Source organism: Medicago sativa, chromosome 1 (assembly GCF_051527215.1).
Source record: "Medicago sativa cultivar Bolivia chromosome 1, Bolivia_mono, whole genome shotgun sequence".
Classification (NCBI taxonomy): domain Eukaryota; kingdom Viridiplantae; phylum Streptophyta; class Magnoliopsida; order Fabales; family Fabaceae; genus Medicago; species Medicago sativa.
The window spans coordinates 33,968,198-33,989,572 of record NC_140749.1 but is presented as its reverse complement, the minus strand read 5'-3'; the positions used below and the strand labels follow the sequence as shown (position 1 = coordinate 33,989,572).

Below are 21,375 nucleotides of genomic sequence, written 5' to 3'. Positions count from 1 at the left end.
GGTATTTCGAGTCCTTTATAACTGTTACCAACCCAACACTATCATCACATCCATAATCCATACTCAGTACAGATTAACCTATATTAGTATATCAAATTAAGGTATTTTGAAATGGTATTTTGAAATTATTATTGTTAGATGGTTTTGAATAATGATTAAGATGTTATACACTGAAATTATTACTGAAACCATAATTATGGTTTAATGGTTTTGATAGTCTTCTATGAGAAACCAAAATAATTGTCTAATGGTTTTGCTATGGGTATGGTTTCTGTGAGTTGTACCCCAAAACCATTTTGCTGTGGGAATGGTTTCTGCGAGTTGTACTCCAAAACCATTTTGCAGTGAAAATGGTTTCCGTGAGTTGGATCCAAAACCATTTTGCTGTCGGAATGGTTTCTGTGAGTTGTACTCTAAAACCATTAGATATACTTAATGGTTTTCTTGTGCAATTGAAAACAGAACCGCCCGTGTCTCTCTCCTCCGCCTTCTCTCTCCACTCCTACACCGATCTAGTGTTCGGCAGCGCCCAAAAACAGGTCAAAACACAAAATCATCAAAAAAAATTCATCAAGAACACTAGGAACATTTTCCAGCAATTATCATTTCTAGTTCATCACAATCATCATCCTCAAAACTCTCTTCCAGCAACAGTAACATCACAAACAGTTCGAATTCCACACTCACAACAACTTCAAATCGAATTCGAATCACAACAACGCATTGTTTCTTTTCAACCCATTCAAAGTCGGATTCAAACATAGCCATAACCACACCATTCATTTTCGATTCCAGCAACATAAACCGAGCCAGATTCATACATACAGAAGTTGTTCAGACCAGGGAAGAAGGAGCAAAATAGAATCGTTTCCAAGCCTGTGTACACCAAATCTCGCGCATCAAAAGGAGAAGAGCGTAAACTGAGAACGAATCCAGAAGTGAGAAGAAGGTCAAAAACAAAAGGATTGAGAAATTTTACTTTACTGTAATTTCTAGATCTAGGCTTTATTAAGTGTTTTTGCTAAAAACTGATTTCAAAAATGACTAGAGGGAAGAAAAAGATGTTTAAATATGTGAAAACTTTTTGAAATGACGGAGTTTTGTAACTCCGGCGCGGTGGTGCCACCACCGGCCACCGCGCCGGAGAAGAACAATTCGCCGGAGAAGATGGTGATAGGTAGCGTTGTTCATGAGATAATAGAGAGAGTAGAGAGAGGAATTATCTTTGTAGAAAGAGAAGTTTGTTGGTTAAATGCAGAGAGAGATGGGGAAATGTAGAGCTGAAGCACAAGATTATAACACGTGTCCCTGATCTGACGGTTGTGATATGTTTATGCATGGTGCATAAGAAAGGACTTTGCACCATAACTTTTGCCCTTGACACAATACAAATACGATAGAGCACCGATTTGATATGGAATTTTTTTAAAATTCAAGATACGACAAGGATGAGATACTTTAATAAGAAATTAAAACTCATAATACAAACTATGAACTAAAATTCAAAAGCAAAACAATAGATGTAAAACATACATAACAATAAGGCACAACAATGAAATTATCTTCACATGTCAATCAAAAATACCAACATTCTCAACACAACAAAAAGAGACAAAACAGATAATGAACATCAACAGAAATATAATTATAATAACATTGATAATAATGAAAGTGACAATTGGTCAATTACATATATAATATACCCAAAAAGAGAACACCACGACTTAGTTCATTACATATACCCAAAAAATAATAGAAACATCACGTATCAGTTTTTCACCGTCTATCCCTCACGTATCCCCGATGTATCTAAAAGTATTGGACAATTATTTTAAAAATAAACTAAAATTCAATCTTCGGATACTCTTTTGATACGTAACGGTGCAGGATACGTATCAGATACGATACATCATCTATTTTGATAGTTATACCAATCAAATCCTTTATCCGACACCCAAGAGCGTTTAAATAAGATAATATGAATCTCTTTTAGTTCGAATTTAGTCTTAGACATACAACAATGTTAACACTCTTAGGAGAGTTTGTTGCCTATTTGCACCGACAATTCTTGAATGATTAATTTCTGCAGTTGCGAACGCGGAGGATACCCGATTTATAAAAAAAAAATCCTTTATCCGATTAATACTGTTAAGATATTTACCATTGCTACATTCTTAGAGTTGGATTTAAATCTAAGACCTTTGGTTAAACCAGAAGAGAGTTCTTGCTATCTTATTCAAGTGCTCTTAATGATTTTTTGTTAACATATTTAGAACATTATAAAAAGTTTAATTTTTTTTAACATTACATAAATTAAATACAATTTTTTTTAAACATAAAAAATTGAAGAAAATAATAAAGAAAATGTGGATTTAAAAATGTGGTACATTCCGTTCACCACAACGAAGAGATAATGTGGTATATTTCCGTTCGCCACAACGAAGAGATAATGTGGTACATTCCGTTCGCCACAACGAAGAGATAATGTGGTACATTCCGTTCGCCACAACGAAGAGATAATGTGGTATATACACACATATTGAAATGTGTAATTAATGATATAAAAGAAAAATTCAATTATGGAACCAAGGAAAAATTCTAAGGACGCTCCAACATGAATACTAACATAGTATCCGCATATTAACATGAAAGTTATGTTTAGAATAAATTGGCTACGAAGTAATAGTTCATGGGCCTTTTTACCAAACGATGGAAATTGAGAAATTTTAGTTATGGAACTCCGGCTTAGCTAGCCGAAACTAGTTGTTTTCAGAAAAGGATCAGAGACATACCCAGATAAGTATGTCAAAGTATAAGCTATACCAGAATACGATATATTGGAGATACGTTTATGATTATTATGGATTATGATGATTAGGTTTATGATTAAAGTTATGAGTATGACTATATTTATTATATGATCAAAATAGTATTTCAAACAGCGATTTTAGTTATCCCTTGATCGCTCAGTTATGCATAATGAAATTGTATAAACCCAAAATGGGTTAAGTTTAGAAATATATGGCGATCCTAGGTTCCCCGAGGTTGCCTACAACCTAGGATAGATGGAACTCACTGAGACATCTTGTCTCACCCAAATCCCTTTTATGTATTTCAGATGTACAAGTCATTATACGATAGGATGACTCGTGATGAAGAAGCAGACATAGCTGGATCATATAACGTACATGTCAGTGGTACTATTTCTGAGGTAAAAGGTGAGAAATTCTATGATTTGTTCAGAGAGTATTTATTTATTGTAATTTTAATGTACCCGACGCCAAGTTTAACACTCATGCTAGATATCCTAGGTAATTTTCTAGTAGGGGTGTTTCAATTTGGTATCAGAGCGGGTCGATTCAGATCGTGCCTTGGGTCATTAGAATGCAATAAAATGCAGTAGGACTATTGGGTTCCAGATATTTATTCCAAATGTCATGTCTAGCTGAGCCTGATCAACTCAAACTAGTATATGACATTTAGAACAAATGTCTGAGAGCTGAATAGGACCTTGGAGGAATGAAGTGTATGAAGAAGGTAAGGCATGATGTGAAGTTTATAATGAATTCTCTTAAGGAAGTATTCAACGCCAATGGTGGCTGGTAATCAGTTCGTAACAGACGTATGCTGGAATCTAAAGTTGAAAGTTGGATAAATTATTTGTGCTTATTAGCAAGTAAATCGCTAAATTTCGAGGACGAAATTTCTTTAAGGGGGATAGATTGTAATATCCCGCGCAATTATAAATAGACTGATGTATCAGTCGAGCATGTCAAGACCGAAATAATTTCTAAAGGGTTAATTAGTTATTGAGAAATTATATGGTAACAAGTAATGGAGGGTAAATGTGTCTTTTCCCTTGGAGGGTATTTTGGCAATTTGGGTCTTGAGATTTTTTTTTTAAGTGGAAAAGTCCACATTTTTCTCTATCCTTCCACACACTTCCTCTCACTTTGTGGAAAAGCTCTTTCCCTTATCTCTTCCTTCCTCTCGGCTCACTCCCTCATTCTCAATAAACCACCAAAATCCAACCTTAATCCTTTTAGAAATCAATATGCAAGTGATCATTCTTGTTCCTCAACACACTAGGAACCTTCAGCAAGCTTTGAATCCCCTTATTATTCCCTCTATGCCACGTGACCCATCCTTTCTCTTGTTCTCTTGGCTTGGAAATTTGTTAAATTGGTAGTTTTGTTATGTGTTTGTGGTTTTGAGGCAAAAGCTTGGTTCTTGGCAAGAAGTTGAAGTGGGTATAGAGGAATGGTATGACATGTATGTTTGGAGCTGCAAGGACAAGAAGAATTGATAGAGAATTTTAAAGAATTGGAGCTTATGTTCATCAATGGTAGATCATCCACAATTTACAAGGTGAGTTCCTTTTCTAGGTTTGAAATTGTAATATATAGAGGTGAATTTGATATTGATGATAGCTTAAGGGGATAGTAATTTAATAACCTTAAAATGTACAGTTGTTGTGGTATTTTGAATTGGTGTTGCTGTCGAAATTGAATGCTATTGTTAGATTGGTTACGGTTGAGTTTTATGAATAATTGGCTAAAATTCGTATAAACCTGCTGTCGGAAAAACTGTCGTAAGTACGTGTAAAGGAATCATTTTTGAGTGAGAATTGTACCATTGGAAAATAGACAGAATTTAACATGAAGTGGGCTTTAGAAAACTTTAATTTCGTTATGATATGGCTGAGAAAATTGAGTTAGAAGTTCAGTTGCTGAAATTGAAAGTCTGCACTATTGTTGCTGGAATGTTTATGTTATATCTCTCTGTACGTACGTCATTTTGCAGTGGGACTTGGACCATTTGAAAGCAGACAAAATTTAACACGAAATAGGCTTTGGAATGGATTGATTCAATTATGTTATGATGGAGAAAATTAAGTTACAAGTTTCAGATGTTAATGAAAAATTACTGCAGAAAATAGCTTCAGTGCAGGATTTTTAATAATTTATTGATTTTGAATTTTTAGATGGGACCAAATGCATTGTCTTCGTGTGTGTGTTGGTCATGTACAGAAAAGTTTACAAAAATTTATAACTTCAATTTATATGTCTTTTGTGGCTTTGAATGACAGATGATTTAGCAGAAAATTCTGTTTTTTATAATCAATGTATACTTTCATGTTCTATGCTTTTTCCAAGAGATCTTAAATGATGAAAGTTACATGAAAGGATGATGGTTGATCTAAAGGTGAATTCGATGTGAAATTTGACATTCTTGTTCGTAGTATGTAAATGTCTCATAAATATTTAGATAACTAATAAGTTGAGTGAGAAAATTAGGATACATCCTAGCTAGGTGGATTCTCCGTCTACGACGGAACGTGTAAGAAGGGGTAAACGGGGCACCGTCTATCGGAGTTAATATATCTTCACCTTACCTATTAATGTTGAGGTAACTAACTTGTCAGTGATTGTTTTGATGTAACGATCATTTATGTTCACAAGTCGGTTAGTTTAGGTTATCGAGGTTTTCCCACGTTTGATAACCTAGAGGATTGCTTATATTATTTATAAGTGATAATTGTAAGAGGATTGTTTATATTATTTATAAGTGATGATTTTAAGAATAAGTGATTTGATAGTAATGTTAATTGTGCATAATTAATTGATGTTAGTATATGATGCTAATATAAATGTTGGAGGGAAATTCTATCAACGCGAATGATTTATATAATTATAGTAATGATTTGAAAGAAAATTGAAATGACGAGAAAAATTGAAATGAGTAACATGCTCATAGAAAAAGAAAGAAAGAAAGAAAGAAAAAGAAAAAAAAAATGAGAATATTAAGAAAAACTCCGTTTGCTGCAACGAAGAGATAATGCAGCCTATGAACAAATTGTTCATAGTATTTTAAAACTGACGTCCGTTCGCCACAACGAAGAGATAATGTGGTATATTCCGTTCACCACAACGAAGAGATAATGTGGTATCTTTCCGTTCGCCACAACGAAGAGATAATGTGGTACATTCCGTTCGCCACAACGAAGAGATAATGTGGTACATTCCGTTCGCCACAACGAAGAGATAATGTGGTATATACACACATATTGAAATGTGTAATTAATGATATAAAAGAAAAATTCAATTATGGAACCAAGGAAAAATTCTAAGGACGCTCCAACATGAATACTAACATAGTATCCGCATATTAACATGAAAGTTATGTTTAGAATAAATTGGCTACGAAGTAATAGTTCATGGGCCTTTTTACCAAACGATGGAAATTGAGAAATTTTAGTTATGGAACTCCGGCTTAGCTAGCCGAAACTAGTTGTTTTCAGAAAAGGATCAGAGACATACCCAGATAAGTATGTCAAAGTATAAGCTATACCAGAATACGATATATTGGAGATACGTTTATGATTATTATGGATTATGATGATTAGGTTTATGATTAAAGTTATGAGTATGACTATATTTATTATATGATCAAAATAGTATTTCAAACAGCGATTTTAGTTATCCCTTGATCGCTCAGTTATGCATAATGAAATTGTATAAACCCAAAATGGGTTAAGTTTAGAAATATATGGCGATCCTAGGTTCCCCGAGGTTGCCTACAACCTAGGATAGATGGAACTCACTGAGACATCTTGTCTCACCCAAATCCCTTTTATGTATTTCAGATGTACAAGTCATTATACGATAGGATGACTCGTGATGAAGAAGCAGACATAGCTGGATCATATAACGTACATGTCAGTGGTACTATTTCTGAGGTAAAAGGTGAGAAATTCTATGATTTGTTCAGAGAGTATTTATTTATTGTAATTTTAATGTACCCGACGCCAAATTTAACACTCATGCTAGATATCCTAGGTAATTTTCTAGTAGGGGTGTTTCAATTTGGTATCAGAGCGGGTCGATTCAGATCGTGCCTTGGGTCATTAGAATGCAATAAAATGCAGTAGGACTATTGGGTTCCAGATATTTATTCCAAATGTCATGTCTAGCTGAGCCTGATCAACTCAAACTAGTATATGACATTTAGAACAAATGTCTGAGAGCTGAATAGGACCTTGGAGGAATGAAGTGTATGAAGAAGGTAAGGCATGATGTGAAGTTTATAATGAATTCTCTTAAGGAAGTATTCAACGCCAATGGTGGCTGGTAATCAGTTCGTAACAGACGTATGCTGGAATCTAAAGTTGAAAGTTGGATAAATTATTTGTGCTTATTAGCAAGTAAATCGCTAAATTTCGAGGACGAAATTTCTTTAAGGGGGATAGATTGTAATATCCCGCGCAATTATAAATAGACTGATGTATCAGTCGAGCATGTCAAGACCGAAATAATTTCTAAAGGGTTAATTAGTTATTGAGAAATTATATGGTAACAAGTAATATAGGGTAAATGTGTCTTTTCCCTTGGAGGGTATTTTGGCAATTTGGGTCTTGAGATTTTTTTTTTAAGTGGAAAAGTCCACATTTTTCTCTATCCTTCCACACACTTCCTCTCACTTTGTGGAAAAGCTCTTTCCCTTATCTCTTCCTTTCTCTCGGCTCACTCCCTCATTCTCAATAAACCACCAAAATCCAACCTTAATCCTTTTAGAAATCAATATGCAAGTGATCATTCTTGTTCCTCAACACACTAGGAACCTTCAGCAAGCTTTGAATCCCCTTATTATTCCCTCTATGCCACGTGACCCATCCTTTCTCTTGTTCTCTTGGCTTGGAAATTTGTTAAATTGGTAGTTTTGTTATGTGTTTGTGGTTTTGAGGCAAAAGCTTGGTTCTTGGCAAGAAGTTGAAGTGGGTATAGAGGAATGGTATGACATGTATGCTTGGAGCTGCAAGGACAAGAAGAATTGATAGAGAATTTTAAAGAATTGGAGCTTATGTTCATCAATGGTAGATCATCCACAATTTACAAGGTGAGTTCCTTTTCTAGGTTTGAAATTGTAATATATAGAGGTGAATTTGATATTGATGATAGCTTAAGGGGATAGTAATTTAATAACCTTAAAATGTACAGTTGTTGTGGTATTTTGAATTGGTGTTGCTGTCGAAATTGAATGCTATTGTTAGATTGGTTACGGTTGAGTTTTATGAATAATTGGCTAAAATTCGTATAAACCTGCTGTCGGAAAAACTGTCGTAAGTACGTGTAAAGGAATCATTTTTGAGTGAGAATTGTACCATTGGAAAATAGACAGAATTTAACATGAAGTGGGCTTTAGAAAACTTTAATTTCGTTATGATATGGCTGAGAAAATTGAGTTAGAAGTTCAGTTGCTGAAATTGAAAGTCTGCACTATTGTTGCTGGAATGTTTATGTTATATCTCTCTGTACGTACGTCATTTTGCAGTGGGACTTGGACCATTTGAAAGCAGACAAAATTTAACACGAAATAGGCTTTGGAATGGATTGATTCAATTATGTTATGATGGAGAAAATTAAGTTACAAGTTTCAGATGTTAATGAAAAATTACTGCAGAAAATAGCTTCAGTGCAGGATTTTTAATAATTTATTGATTTTGAATTTTTAGATGGGACCAAATGCATTGTCTTCGTGTGTGTGTTGGTCATGTACAGAAAAGTTTACAAAAATTTATAACTTCAATTTATATGTCTTTTGTGGCTTTGAATGACAGATGATTTAGCAGAAAATTCTGTTTTTTATAATCAATGTATACTTTCATGTTCTATGCTTTTTCCAAGAGATCTTAAATGATGAAAGTTACATGAAAGGATGATGGTTGATCTAAAGGTGAATTCGATGTGAAATTTGACATTCTTGTTCGTAGTATGTAAATGTCTCATAAATATTTAGATAACTAATAAGTTGAGTGAGAAAATTAGGATACATCCTAGCTAGGTGGATTCTCCGTCTACGACGGAACGTGTAAGAAGGGGTAAACGGGGCACCGTCTATCGGAGTTAATATATCTTCACCTTACCTATTAATGTTGAGGTAACTAACTTGTCAGTGATTGTTTTGATGTAACGATCATTTATGTTCACAAGTCGGTTAGTTTAGGTTATCGAGGTTTTCCCACGTTTGATAACCTAGAGGATTGCTTATATTATTTATAAGTGATAATTGTAAGAGGATTGTTTATATTATTTATAAGTGATGATTTTAAGAATAAGTGATTTGATAGTAATGTTAATTGTGCATAATTAATTGATGTTAGTATATGATGCTAATATAAATGTTGGAGGGAAATTCTATCAACGCGAATGATTTATATAATTATAGTAATGATTTGAAAGAAAATTGAAATGACGAGAAAAATTGAAATGAGTAACATGCTCATAGAAAAAGAAAGAAAGAAAGAAAGAAAAAGAAAAAAAAAATGAGAATATTAAGAAAAACTCCGTTTGCTGCAACGAAGAGATAATGCAGCCTATGAACAAATTGTTCATAGTATTTTAAAACTGACGTCCGTTCGCCACAACGAAGAGATAATGTGGTATATTCCGTTCACCACAACGAAGAGATAATGTGGTATCTTTCCGTTCGCCACAACGAAGAGATAATGTGGTACATTCCGTTCGCCACAACGAAGAGATAATGTGGTACATTCCGTTCGCCACAACGAAGAGATAATGTGGTACATTCCGTTCGCCACAACGAAGAGATAATGTGGTACATTCCGTTCGCCACAACGAAGAGATAATGTGGTATATACACACATATTGAAATGTGTAATTAATGATATAAAAGAAAAATTCAATTATGGAACCAAGGAAAAATTCTAAGGACGCTCCAACATGAATACTAACATAGTATCCGCATATTAACATGAAAGTTATGTTTAGAATAAATTGGCTACGAAGTAATAGTTCATGGGCCTTTTTACCAAACGATGGAAATTGAGAAATTTTAGTTATGGAACTCCGGCTTAGCTAGCCGAAACTAGTTGTTTTCAGAAAAGGATCAGAGACATACCCAGATAAGTATGTCAAAGTATAAGCTATACCAGAATACGATATATTGGAGATACGTTTATGATTATTATGGATTATGATGATTAGGTTTATGATTAAAGTTATGAGTATGACTATATTTATTATATGATCAAAATAGTATTTCAAACAGCGATTTTAGTTATCCCTTGATCGCTCAGTTATGCATAATGAAATTGTATAAACCCAAAATGGGTTAAGTTTAGAAATATATGGCGATCCTAGGTTCCCCGAGGTTGCCTACAACCTAGGATAGATGGAACTCACTGAGACATCTTGTCTCACCCAAATCCCTTTTATGTATTTCAGATGTACAAGTCATTATACGATAGGATGACTCGTGATGAAGAAGCAGACATAGCTGGATCATATAACGTACATGTCAGTGGTACTATTTCTGAGGTAAAAGGTGAGAAATTCTATGATTTGTTCAGAGAGTATTTATTTATTGTAATTTTAATGTACCCGACGCCAAGTTTAACACTCATGCTAGATATCCTAGGTAATTTTCTAGTAGGGGTGTTTCAATTTGGTATCAAAGCGGGTCGATTCAGATCGTGCCTTGGGTCATTAGAATGCAATAAAATGCAGTAGGACTATTGGGTTCCAGATATTTATTCCAAATGTCATGTCTAGCTGAGCCTGATCAACTCAAACTAGTATATGACATTTAGAACAAATGTCTGAGAGCTGGATAGGACCTTGGAGGAATGAAGTGTATGAAGAAGGTAAGGCATGATGTGAAGTTTATAATGAATTCTCTTAAGGAAGTATTCAACGCCAATGGTGGCTGGTAATCAGTTCGTAACAGACGTATGCTGGAATCTAAAGTTGAAAGTTGGATAAATTATTTGTGCTTATTAGCAAGTAAATCGCTAAATTTCGAGGACGAAATTTCTTTAAGGGGGATAGATTGTAATATCCCGCGCAATTATAAATAGACTGATGTATCAGTCGAGCATGTCAAGACCGAAATAATTTCTAAAGGGTTAATTAGTTATTGAGAAATTATATGGTAACAAGTAATGGAGGGTAAATGTGTCTTTTCCCTTGGAGGGTATTTTGGCAATTTGGGTCTTGAGATTTTTTTTTTAAGTGGAAAAGTCCACATTTTTCTCTATCCTTCCACACACTTCCTCTCACTTTGTGGAAAAGCTCTTTCCCTTATCTCTTCCTTCCTCTCGGCTCACTCCCTCATTCTCAATAAACCACCAAAATCCAACCTTAATCCTTTTAGAAATCAATATGCAAGTGATCATTCTTGTTCCTCAACACACTAGGAACCTTCAGCAAGCTTTGAATCCCCTTATTATTCCCTCTATGCCACGTGACCCATCCTTTCTCTTGTTCTCTTGGCTTGGAAATTTGTTAAATTGGTAGTTTTGTTATGTGTTTGTGGTTTTGAGGCAAAAGCTTGGTTCTTGGCAAGAAGTTGAAGTGGGTATAGAGGAATGGTATGACATGTATGTTTGGAGCTGCAAGGACAAGAAGAATTGATAGAGAATTTTAAAGAATTGGAGCTTATGTTCATCAATGGTAGATCATCCACAATTTACAAGGTGAGTTCCTTTTCTAGGTTTGAAATTGTAATATATAGAGGTGAATTTGATATTGATGATAGCTTAAGGGGATAGTAATTTAATAACCTTAAAATGTACAGTTGTTGTGGTATTTTGAATTGGTGTTGCTGTCGAAATTGAATGCTATTGTTAGATTGGTTACGGTTGAGTTTTATGAATAATTGGCTAAAATTCGTATAAACCTGCTGTCGGAAAAACTGTCGTAAGTACGTGTAAAGGAATCATTTTTGAGTGAGAATTGTACCATTGGAAAATAGACAGAATTTAACATGAAGTGGGCTTTAGAAAACTTTAATTTCGTTATGATATGGCTGAGAAAATTGAGTTAGAAGTTCAGTTGCTGAAATTGAAAGTCTGCACTATTGTTGCTGGAATGTTTATGTTATATCTCTCTGTACGTACGTCATTTTGCAGTGGGACTTGGACCATTTGAAAGCAGACAAAATTTAACACGAAATAGGCTTTGGAATGGATTGATTCAATTATGTTATGATGGAGAAAATTAAGTTACAAGTTTCAGATGTTAATGAAAAATTACTGCAGAAAATAGCTTCAGTGCAGGATTTTTAATAATTTATTGATTTTGAATTTTTAGATGGGACCAAATGCATTGTCTTCGTGTGTGTGTTGGTCATGTACAGAAAAGTTTACAAAAATTTATAACTTCAATTTATATGTCTTTTGTGGCTTTGAATGACAGATGATTTAGCAGAAAATTCTGTTTTTTATAATCAATGTATACTTTCATGTTCTATGCTTTTTCCAAGAGATCTTAAATGATGAAAGTTACATGAAAGGATGATGGTTGATCTAAAGGTGAATTCGATGTGAAATTTGACATTCTTGTTCGTAGTATGTAAATGTCTCATAAATATTTAGATAACTAATAAGTTGAGTGAGAAAATTAGGATACATCCTAGCTAGGTGGATTCTCCGTCTACGACGGAACGTGTAAGAAGGGGTAAACGGGGCACCGTCTATCGGAGTTAATATATCTTCACCTTACCTATTAATGTTGAGGTAACTAACTTGTCAGTGATTGTTTTGATGTAACGATCATTTATGTTCACAAGTCGGTTAGTTTAGGTTATCGAGGTTTTCCCACGTTTGATAACCTAGAGGATTGCTTATATTATTTATAAGTGATAATTGTAAGAGGATTGTTTATATTATTTATAAGTGATGATTTTAAGAATAAGTGATTTGATAGTAATGTTAATTGTGCATAATTAATTGATGTTAGTATATGATGCTAATATAAATGTTGGAGGGAAATTCTATCAACGCGAATGATTTATATAATTATAGTAATGATTTGAAAGAAAATTGAAATGACGAGAAAAATTGAAATGAGTAACATGCTCATAGAAAAAGAAAGAAAGAAAGAAAGAAAAAGAAAAAAAAAATGAGAATATTAAGAAAAACTCCGTTTGCTGCAACGAAGAGATAATGCAGCCTATGAACAAATTGTTCATAGTATTTTAAAACTGACGTCCGTTCGCCACAACGAAGAGATAATGTGGTATATTCCGTTCACCACAACGAAGAGATAATGTGGTATCTTTCCGTTCGCCACAACGAAGAGATAATGTGGTACATTCCGTTCGCCACAACGAAGAGATAATGTGGTACATTCCGTTCGCCACAACGAAGAGATAATGTGGTACATTCCGTTCGCCACAACGAAGAGATAATGTGGTATATACACACATATTGAAATGTGTAATTAATGATATAAAAGAAAAATTCAATTATGGAACCAAGGAAAAATTCTAAGGACGCTCCAACATGAATACTAACATAGTATCCGCATATTAACATGAAAGTTATGTTTAGAATAAATTGGCTACGAAGTAATAGTTCATGGGCCTTTTTACCAAACGATGGAAATTGAGAAATTTTAGTTATGGAACTCCGGCTTAGCTAGCCGAAACTAGTTGTTTTCAGAAAAGGATCAGAGACATACCCAGATAAGTATGTCAAAGTATAAGCTATACCAGAATACGATATATTGGAGATATGTTTATGATTATTATGGATTATGATGATTAGGTTTATGATTAAAGTTATGAGTATGACTATATTTATTATATGATCAAAATAGTATTTCAAACAGCGATTTTAGTTATCCCTTGATCGCTCAGTTATGCATAATGAAATTGTATAAACCCAAAATGGGTTAAGTTTAGAAATATATGGCGATCCTAGGTTCCCCGAGGTTGCCTACAACCTAGGATAGATGGAACTCACTGAGACATCTTGTCTCACCCAAATCCCTTTTATGTATTTCAGATGTACAGGTCATTATACGATAGGATGACTCGTGATGAAGAAGCAGACATAGCTGGATCATATAACGTACATGTCAGTGGTACTATTTCTGAGGTAAAAGGTGAGAAATTCTATGATTTGTTCAGAGAGTATTTATTTATTGTAATTTTAATGTACCCGACGCCAAGTTTAACACTCATGCTAGATATCCTAGGTAATTTTCTAGTAGGGGTGTTTCAGGTGTGCACCAATACACGAAATCCGCGAGCCAGATTTTGACATTTTGGAACAGTAGCAGGGTGTCCAAGTTGATTTGGAGCAGGGCGTCGGGCACCCAGTGCAGGTGGGTTGTTTTGGCCTAACTGGTTGTTTAGTTCATAGTTTCCCTCAACATATAATTTTACATTTTAAACTAAAAATATTTAAGTGTAAACCAATGTCAAGTTGAAAACATGTTGGATCAAGACAGAAAGTTGTTGGCATTCGTTCTTGGGTTCGACAGTTCCTGAATGAACGCAACATCTGTATACATCGCCTGAATTTTCTCCTTTTCATGGTTTCATGTTCCTGGTTACTTGCACACGTTACTGGTTTTTTTGTTAAGGTTTATGTTTAAATCTGATCTAACATGTTTCTGGTTTGACAAACTGACTTAGAAATTTAATTACCCTTAACTATTTAAAATAGATTTGAATTAAGTATGCCGAAAAAGGCAAGTTTATTTGGTTGCCCGCAACTTAGCTAAGCCATTCATATCGTTCTTTCATTATTCTGTTGATTATTAATGAAATGCAATATGAGCTTATTTCCCTAGAAAGATGCATCAGATATTACTCCATTTTACATGTACTTCTTGCAGCTTGGAAGAGGAGAACCACACAAACACTTGTTATGAGAGAACGAATTCCTACCCAAGGCCTGCATAACGCCGCCCGTTGGAATCTCACCACAGAGTCTATTGTAACTCACATTCAACCACTCCAAATTCTTCACACCTTCAGGAAGTTTGCCATAAACCCGATTGTGACTCACATCCAAATGTTTCAAGGACTCGGGAAACTCTAGTTCTCCCATATCAAATGCCAGCATGTTCCAAGAAAGGTCTATTGTTTCTGTCTTTTTAGCGAAACCAAAAAACATGGAGGCATCACCTTCAAACCTGTTATGAGACAAGTCAACAACCGAGGAGTTCAACCTTTCCAATGAAGGAGGGATTGAACCTGTTAACTTATTGTTTTGAAGCAGGATTGCTTCAAAATTAGGCAAGTGGAATAGGTTAGAAGGGAGTGTCCCAGAGAGGTGATTCTCTGAGAGATCCAAGAAAGTGAGACTTTTCAATTTGATGAAATTTGGTATCGGACCTGATATACCGGTTTTCTTGAGTGTGAGGGATTTGAGATTGGTGAGTTTGGTTATGGACTGAGGGATTGAGCCAGTGAGGTTTGGTAACTGGTATAGAAGTTGGCTCTCCAAGTAAGGTAGTTTACCAATAGATGGTGGAAATGGAGAAGCAAGATCATCATTGATTTCGATAAGTAAAGAGTAAACACGGTTATTAGATGACGCGCAAATAACACCGTACCAACTTGAGTCACAACAGTTGGTGTGTGGATTCCATGAAGAGAGAAGAGTTGGGTTGTTGAATTCTTTCTTGATTTGGAGAAGGGCTTTTTTGTCTTGTGGGTGGCATTCTTGTGAGAGAGAAGATGTTACATGGGAGAGCAATATCAACATGAGAAATAACTTGGTTGCCATTGTTCTTTTTGGTGTATTTTGAGTTTTTAATGAGAAAATTGATGAGAAGTGTGTTGAATTTTATAATAGCTTGGATTGTGAGAAGATATGGCATAGATGCAAGTTGTGTCATGCTATAACAGCAATCAAAACAAGTAAGCTTATAGGTCCTTGTATATGATATTTGTTAGTATTGTATCATGGTTTTTCTTGTCAAATTTTTTATATTGAAATTCATTCTATTCCTGAGGTACATGGTTTATGAATCAGTCAGTGGTTCAAATCTCATAAAAAAATCAATGGTTCAACTGTAATATTGTGGTGATTCAATGGTTTAATACAAATATTATTATTGGATCTTTATTTAACTAAATATATATTATTTTTTTTGAAAGAAACTAAATATATATTTTTAACACCAAATAGTATTACAAGAAAATTCCTTCAAAAATAAAAGTATTACAAGAAAATAAGCACTACAAAATAGTAAAATAAAAAGTTGAACATTGATTGATGCAAACTAGCTATGTCTACAAGTTTTGGAACGTATATACCGATTATTATTATTTTATAAAAAATTAGGAAATTGAGTAATTTTTATCAATTAAAGTGATATTAATGGTCATTAATTAAAGTGATCTTAATTAAAAATAATACTTGGCACGACGGAGTGTGTAAAACTGAAACTGAGACTTCTGGTAGAAGCTCAAAAAAGTTGTCCCTATTTTCAAACAATCCACTCTCAAGGACAATATCATTATATTTAGTGTCGGAGGGGATATCATCACCAACAGCCTGAAAACAATACGCAATTCAATGTTTTGCATGAAATTACTAATGATGAGAAAACCATATGAAAAACTTCAAGTTTAAGTTGTTACCTGACAAAGTGTACGCACCTCGCCATTATTTGAATTTTGAAGTGTGTTGATCATAACTATGACATCTGAAAGATGTGAAAGGTCTTGGCTATTTCCCTTTAGGTTGTTACCTGACAAAGTGTATGCACCTCCCTTTTTTAATAGTCTCCTCCACTCTCCTTTCCAAAGGTATTGGCTACTTCCATAGCATTACCGCAACAGCAGTCTCCATCAAAGTACGGCAAACGAGAAGCTGTCACCATGGAGTTCCCTTTTTCAGTACTAACAAAGAAATGATCATATATGTTGGTTAAACCAACGACAATATCTTCTTTGGTAGCCTGCACAAATAAGCAAAATAAAGATTTAGTGCTTACATGGCAGTGCTAGTTTAAAAAAAAAAAAAGATAAAAGAAGGAAAATAGTATTTTAAAATTTTCAATGTATAATGTATACACGCTCAAGAAAATTCAACTCACACAACACATAAGGAGAACGAAAGACTGACCAGCGGCATAGCTTATCATTCTTCGGAGTCTTTTTCTCTTCAGGATGGCAATATAGTATATAATCATCCCCCTTTTTTGACGGAGAAAATGCTCATTAGTAGCAAGTCGAGAAACCCCTTTTCTTACAAAAATCAAGGTATCCAATCTGATGATAGGGAAAAAAAAAACATAAATAGAAAGAATGGAAGGATTAAATGTTCATTTGATTAGTTCTTCTATTGTCATAGAAATGGAGTTTAAAGTAAAAATACCAATATCTCATTGTAAACGAAGGTATGAAGGGCTTCTCCACTCTTTGTCCTTCTTTCAGGCCTAAAATACTTGAAGGAATCAAGATATGAAATGTAGACGCAACGCTGATTGGGATTACCGCATTCAGAACCAAATTCCTGGGCGTACATTCCTAAAATGCATACATCTGCTCCTCCAATCTGTTGAAACAGAAGAATAACCTGAAACCAAGGGAACTTCTACTAAATCTTCTGAATAATACATACATATTGGAGTAGGCATCAAGAGACATTGAGTTCAGAGAAGCAATTGGTTGTATATTTATTCATTGATAAACCTACAATATTCACTTTCAATTTCTTGTCGACAGATACCTCTTATCTAATAGAAAGACTTTCTGCTGCTAAAACCTACAATATTCAGATCAATAAATCGACAGAATTTTTCAAATAATCTAGAATTTTCAAATCAATATATATTTGGGTGAAAAAGATCAATAATTTTAATAACATGACAGAATACCGATTTATTACTATTTTCAATTTACATGCGTGCACAAGAATAAGAAAATGTTAGATATTTGAAGCTTATGTGCAAACATGCGGATATCTCGGTATTACCTCGTCAAGATTCTCATTCGCGTCAACTTTTTCCCAGTTTTCTCTCTCTTGCATGAGACTCTCAAAAACTCTTTTCTCTAGGCTTTGTTTGCGAGTTTTGGGTGGAAGGAAAGGAAAGGCTTAGGATGGGAAGGGAAGGAAAGGGAGGGAAGGGAGAAAGGAGGGAAAATCTTCCCCTTGTTTGGGAGTTAAAAAACCGACAAGGAAAGGAAATGAAGGGCTTATGTTATAATTTTACTATTTTACCCTTTTTTTCTCTTAAAAACAATACATTGTGTTATACTTTGTAATTTATCTTGAAATTTATTCAAAACAACTTATCTCATAAAAAGTAAATTATTACGATCTATGTTTAAGAAATAGCTTATTTATAAAAAAAAACTTATTACGATCTCTTTTTTAAAAAACATCTTATTCAAAACAACTTATTTATACAAAACAACTTATTACGATATCTTTTTCAAAAAACAACTTATTCAAAAAAACTTATTTGTCCAAAACAACTTATTACGATCTCTTTGCAAAAAACAACTTATTCACAACAACTTATTTACACAAACCAACTTATTACGACCTCTTTTTCAAAAACAAATTATTCAAAACAACTTATTTATCCAAAACAACTTATTACGATCTCTTTTTTAAAAAAAACTTATTTAAAACAGCTTATTTATACAAATCAGCTTAATACGATCTCTTTTTCAAAAACAACTTATTCAAAACAGCTTATTTATACAAAACTGCTTAATAAGATCTCTTTTTCAAAAACAACTTATTCAAAACAACTTATTTATCCAAAACAGCTTATTACAACCTCTTTTCAAAAAACAACTTATTCAAAACAGCTTATTTATGCAAAACAGCTTATTACCACGTCTTTATCAAAAACAGCTTATTCAAAACAGCTTATTGATCCAAAACAACTTATTACAACCTCTTTTCAAAAAACAGCTTATTCAACACAGCTTATTTATGCAAATCAGCTTTTAACGACCTTTTTTTCAAAATCAGCTTATTCAAAACAGCTTATTCATCCAAAACAGCTTATTACGACCACTTTTTCAAAAACAGCTTATTGAAAACAAATTATTCATCCAAAACACCTTATTACAATCTCTTTTTCAAAAAAAAACTTATTCAAAACAGCTTATTTATACAAAACAGCTTAAGACGATCTCTTTTTCAAAAACAACTTATTCAAAACAGCTTATTTATACAAAATAGCTTAATACGACCGCATTTTCAAAAACTGCTTATTGAAAACAGCTTATTCATCCAATAAGGTGCTTTGCATAAATAAGTTGTTTTGAATAGATTATTTTTGAAAAAGAGATTGTAATAAGCTCTTTTGGATGAATAAGCTGTTTTCAATAAGTTGTTTTGGAAAAAGAGGTCGTCATAAGCTGTTTTGGATGAATAAGTTGTTTTGAATGAATAAGTTGTTTTGAATGAATAAGTTGCTTGGCATAAATAAGTTGTTTTGAATAGATTGTTTTTGAAAAAGAGATTGTAATAAGCTGTTTTGGATGAATAAGCTGTTTTCAATTAGTTGTTTTTTGAAAAAGAGATTGTAATAAGCTGTTTTTGATGAATAAGTTGTTTTGAATAAGCTGATTTTGAAAAAGAGGTCATTAAAAGCTAATTTGCATTAATAAGTTGTTTTTTGAAAAGAGGTTGTAATAAGCTGTTTAGAAAAAGTTGTTTTGAAAAGAGATCGTAATAATTAGGTTATATCTAAAATTGTCAATTTGAATTATTATGAGGGCAAAATTGTCAATTTGTATGCTTAACCCCCCAAAACCCCCCCAATTTGGGGGGAACTTTAAAATTGGACAAATGAAGCCCTTCTAAACCCCCCAAAACCTTTCCCTTGTTTTTTAAAACTCGCAAACAAGGGTTTACTTCTCCATAAGCCTTTCCTTCCCCTCCCTTCCCCTCCAAAACCCAATTCGCAAACAAAGCCTTAGTTTTGGTGTAATTCAGCCTTTTGGATTTTCCCTTGATTACTTTTTCTAACTCATACATATTCTTCTTCATAGCTTCTAGAAACGTTGTCTTAGGCTTTGTTTGCGAGTTTTGAGGGGAAGGAAAGGAAAGGCTTAGGAGGGGAAGGGAAGGAAAGGGAGGGAAGGGAGAAAGGAGGGAAAACCTTCCCCTTGTTTGGGAGTTAAAAAACCAACAAGGAAAGGAAATGGACGGCTTATGTTATAATTTTACTATTTTACCCTTTTTTCTCTTAAAAACAATACATTGTGTTATACTTTGTAATTTATCTTGAAATTTATTCAAAACAACTTATCTCATAAAAAGTAAATTATTACGATCTATTTTTAAAAAACAACTTATTTATAAAAAAAAAGCTTATTACGATCTCTTTTTTAAAAAACTGCTTATTCAAAACAACTTATTTATACAAAACAACTTATTACAACATCTTTTTCAAAAAACAACTTATTCAAAACAACTTATTTGTCCAAAACAACTTATTACCATCTCTTTTCCAAAAACAACTTATTCAAAACAACTTATTTATGCAAAACAACTTATCACGACCTCTTTTTCAAAAACAAATTATTCAAAACAACTTATTTATCCAAAACAGCTTATTATGATCTCTTTTTTAAAAACAACTTATTTAAAACAGCTTATTTATACAAATCAGCTTAATACGATCTCTTTTTCAAAAACAACTTATTCAAAACTGTTTATTTATACAAATCAGCTTAATACGATCTCTTTTTCAAAAACAGAGATCGTAATAAGCTGTTCTTGATGAATGCTGTTTTGAATAAGCTGATTTTGAAAAAGAGGTCGTTAAAAGCTAATTTGAATAAATAAGTTGTTTTTTGAAAAGAGGTTGTAATAAGCTGTTTTTGATAAATAAGTTGTTTAGAAAAAGTTGTTTTGAAAAGAGATCGTAATAATTAGGTTATATCTAAAATTGTCAATTTGATTTAATATGAGGGTAAAATTGTCAATTTGTATGCTTAACCCCCCAAAACCCCCCAATTTGGGGGAACTTTAAAATTGAACAAATGAAGCCCTTCTAAACCCCCCCAAAACATTTCCCTTGTTTTTTAAAACTCGCAAACAAGGGTTTACCTCTCCATAAGCCTTTCCTTCCCCTCCCTTCCCCTCCAAAACTCAACTTGCAAACAAAGCCTTATTGTTGCTATCTTTGTAATACTTTCTAGAATCTTTCACTTTGAGCAGCTTTGCATTCAAACTTCTTGTGATGACCAAATCTACTCCTAAGATAGATTATCGAATTTCTGGTTTAGAAAACTCCTTTAGCCCAAGCTCCTTTCTTGTCTTCCTTGCATTTTTGGGATCCATTTCCCTTGATCTTCTGAGTTCCTCTTTTGTGGCTTTTGTTCTAACCCAAAAGTATTTTACCAGCTCGAAGTAGGTTGGGCCATTCAGCAAACTGATGAAGTGATGCCATTGATGATCATTGATTATACTTATCAGGTCGATCCCATTTGCTCGAAGCCCATATAAGTCAAAAATATCTTCTAGCATCACTGTTAATTTTTCCTCTTTGATATTCATCATCTTCAGTTTATTTTGAAACAAAGGTCTTGCTTCGTTGTTGCCATCCATTTGAAAAGATGATGTCTCCATATAGTTTTTTC

At 33.6% G+C, this 21,375-nt stretch overlaps 2 protein-coding genes and 1 long non-coding RNA gene across 3 annotated transcripts; 1 reads left to right on the top strand and 2 right to left on the bottom strand.

The window, feature by feature from the left end:
- The first annotated feature begins 2,383 nt into the window (after nucleotides 1-2,383).
- On the top strand, nucleotides 2,384-11,656 carry LOC146954487 (uncharacterized). The gene is made up of 3 exons (XR_015013674.1): nucleotides 2,384-4,368; nucleotides 6,647-6,746; nucleotides 6,840-11,656. It is a non-coding gene; the product is annotated as an uncharacterized LOC146954487 (long non-coding RNA).
- Nucleotides 11,657-14,463: 2,807 nt separating this feature from the next.
- LOC146954486 (polygalacturonase inhibitor 2-like) lies at nucleotides 14,464-15,541 on the bottom strand. The gene has a single exon (XM_085716770.1). It carries the CDS (start codon nucleotides 15,539-15,541, stop codon nucleotides 14,627-14,629), a length of 915 nt encoding a protein of 304 aa, XP_085572896.1. The 3' UTR covers nucleotides 14,464-14,626.
- A 997-nt stretch (nucleotides 15,542-16,538) lies between these two features.
- Nucleotides 16,539-17,794, bottom strand: LOC146954485 (putative histone acetyltransferase HAC-like 1). Its single transcript, XM_085744817.1, has 3 exons — nucleotides 17,741-17,794; nucleotides 17,141-17,320; nucleotides 16,539-16,721 (listed from the first exon to the last, which is right to left on the bottom strand). Exons 1-3 carry the CDS (start codon nucleotides 17,792-17,794, stop codon nucleotides 16,539-16,541), a joined length of 417 nt encoding a protein of 138 aa, XP_085600943.1.
- Between the last annotated feature and the right edge of the window lie 3,581 nt (nucleotides 17,795-21,375).

Coding starts and splice junctions, on each gene's coding strand:
- LOC146954486 (XM_085716770.1), bottom strand. CDS start 15,541: ATGGCAACCAAGTTATTTCTCATGTTGATATTGCTCTCCCATGTAACA.
- LOC146954485 (XM_085744817.1), bottom strand. CDS start 17,794: ATGCAAGAGAGAGAAAACTGGGAAAAAGTTGACGCGAATGAGAATCTT. Junction 17,321..17,740: donor CGAATGAGAATCTTGACGAG/GTAATACCGAGA, acceptor CTGTTTCAACAG/ATTGGAGGAGCAGATGTATG. Junction 16,722..17,140: donor TCGTTTACAATGAGATATTG/GTATTTTTACTT, acceptor TTATTTGTGCAG/GCTACCAAAGAAGATATTGT.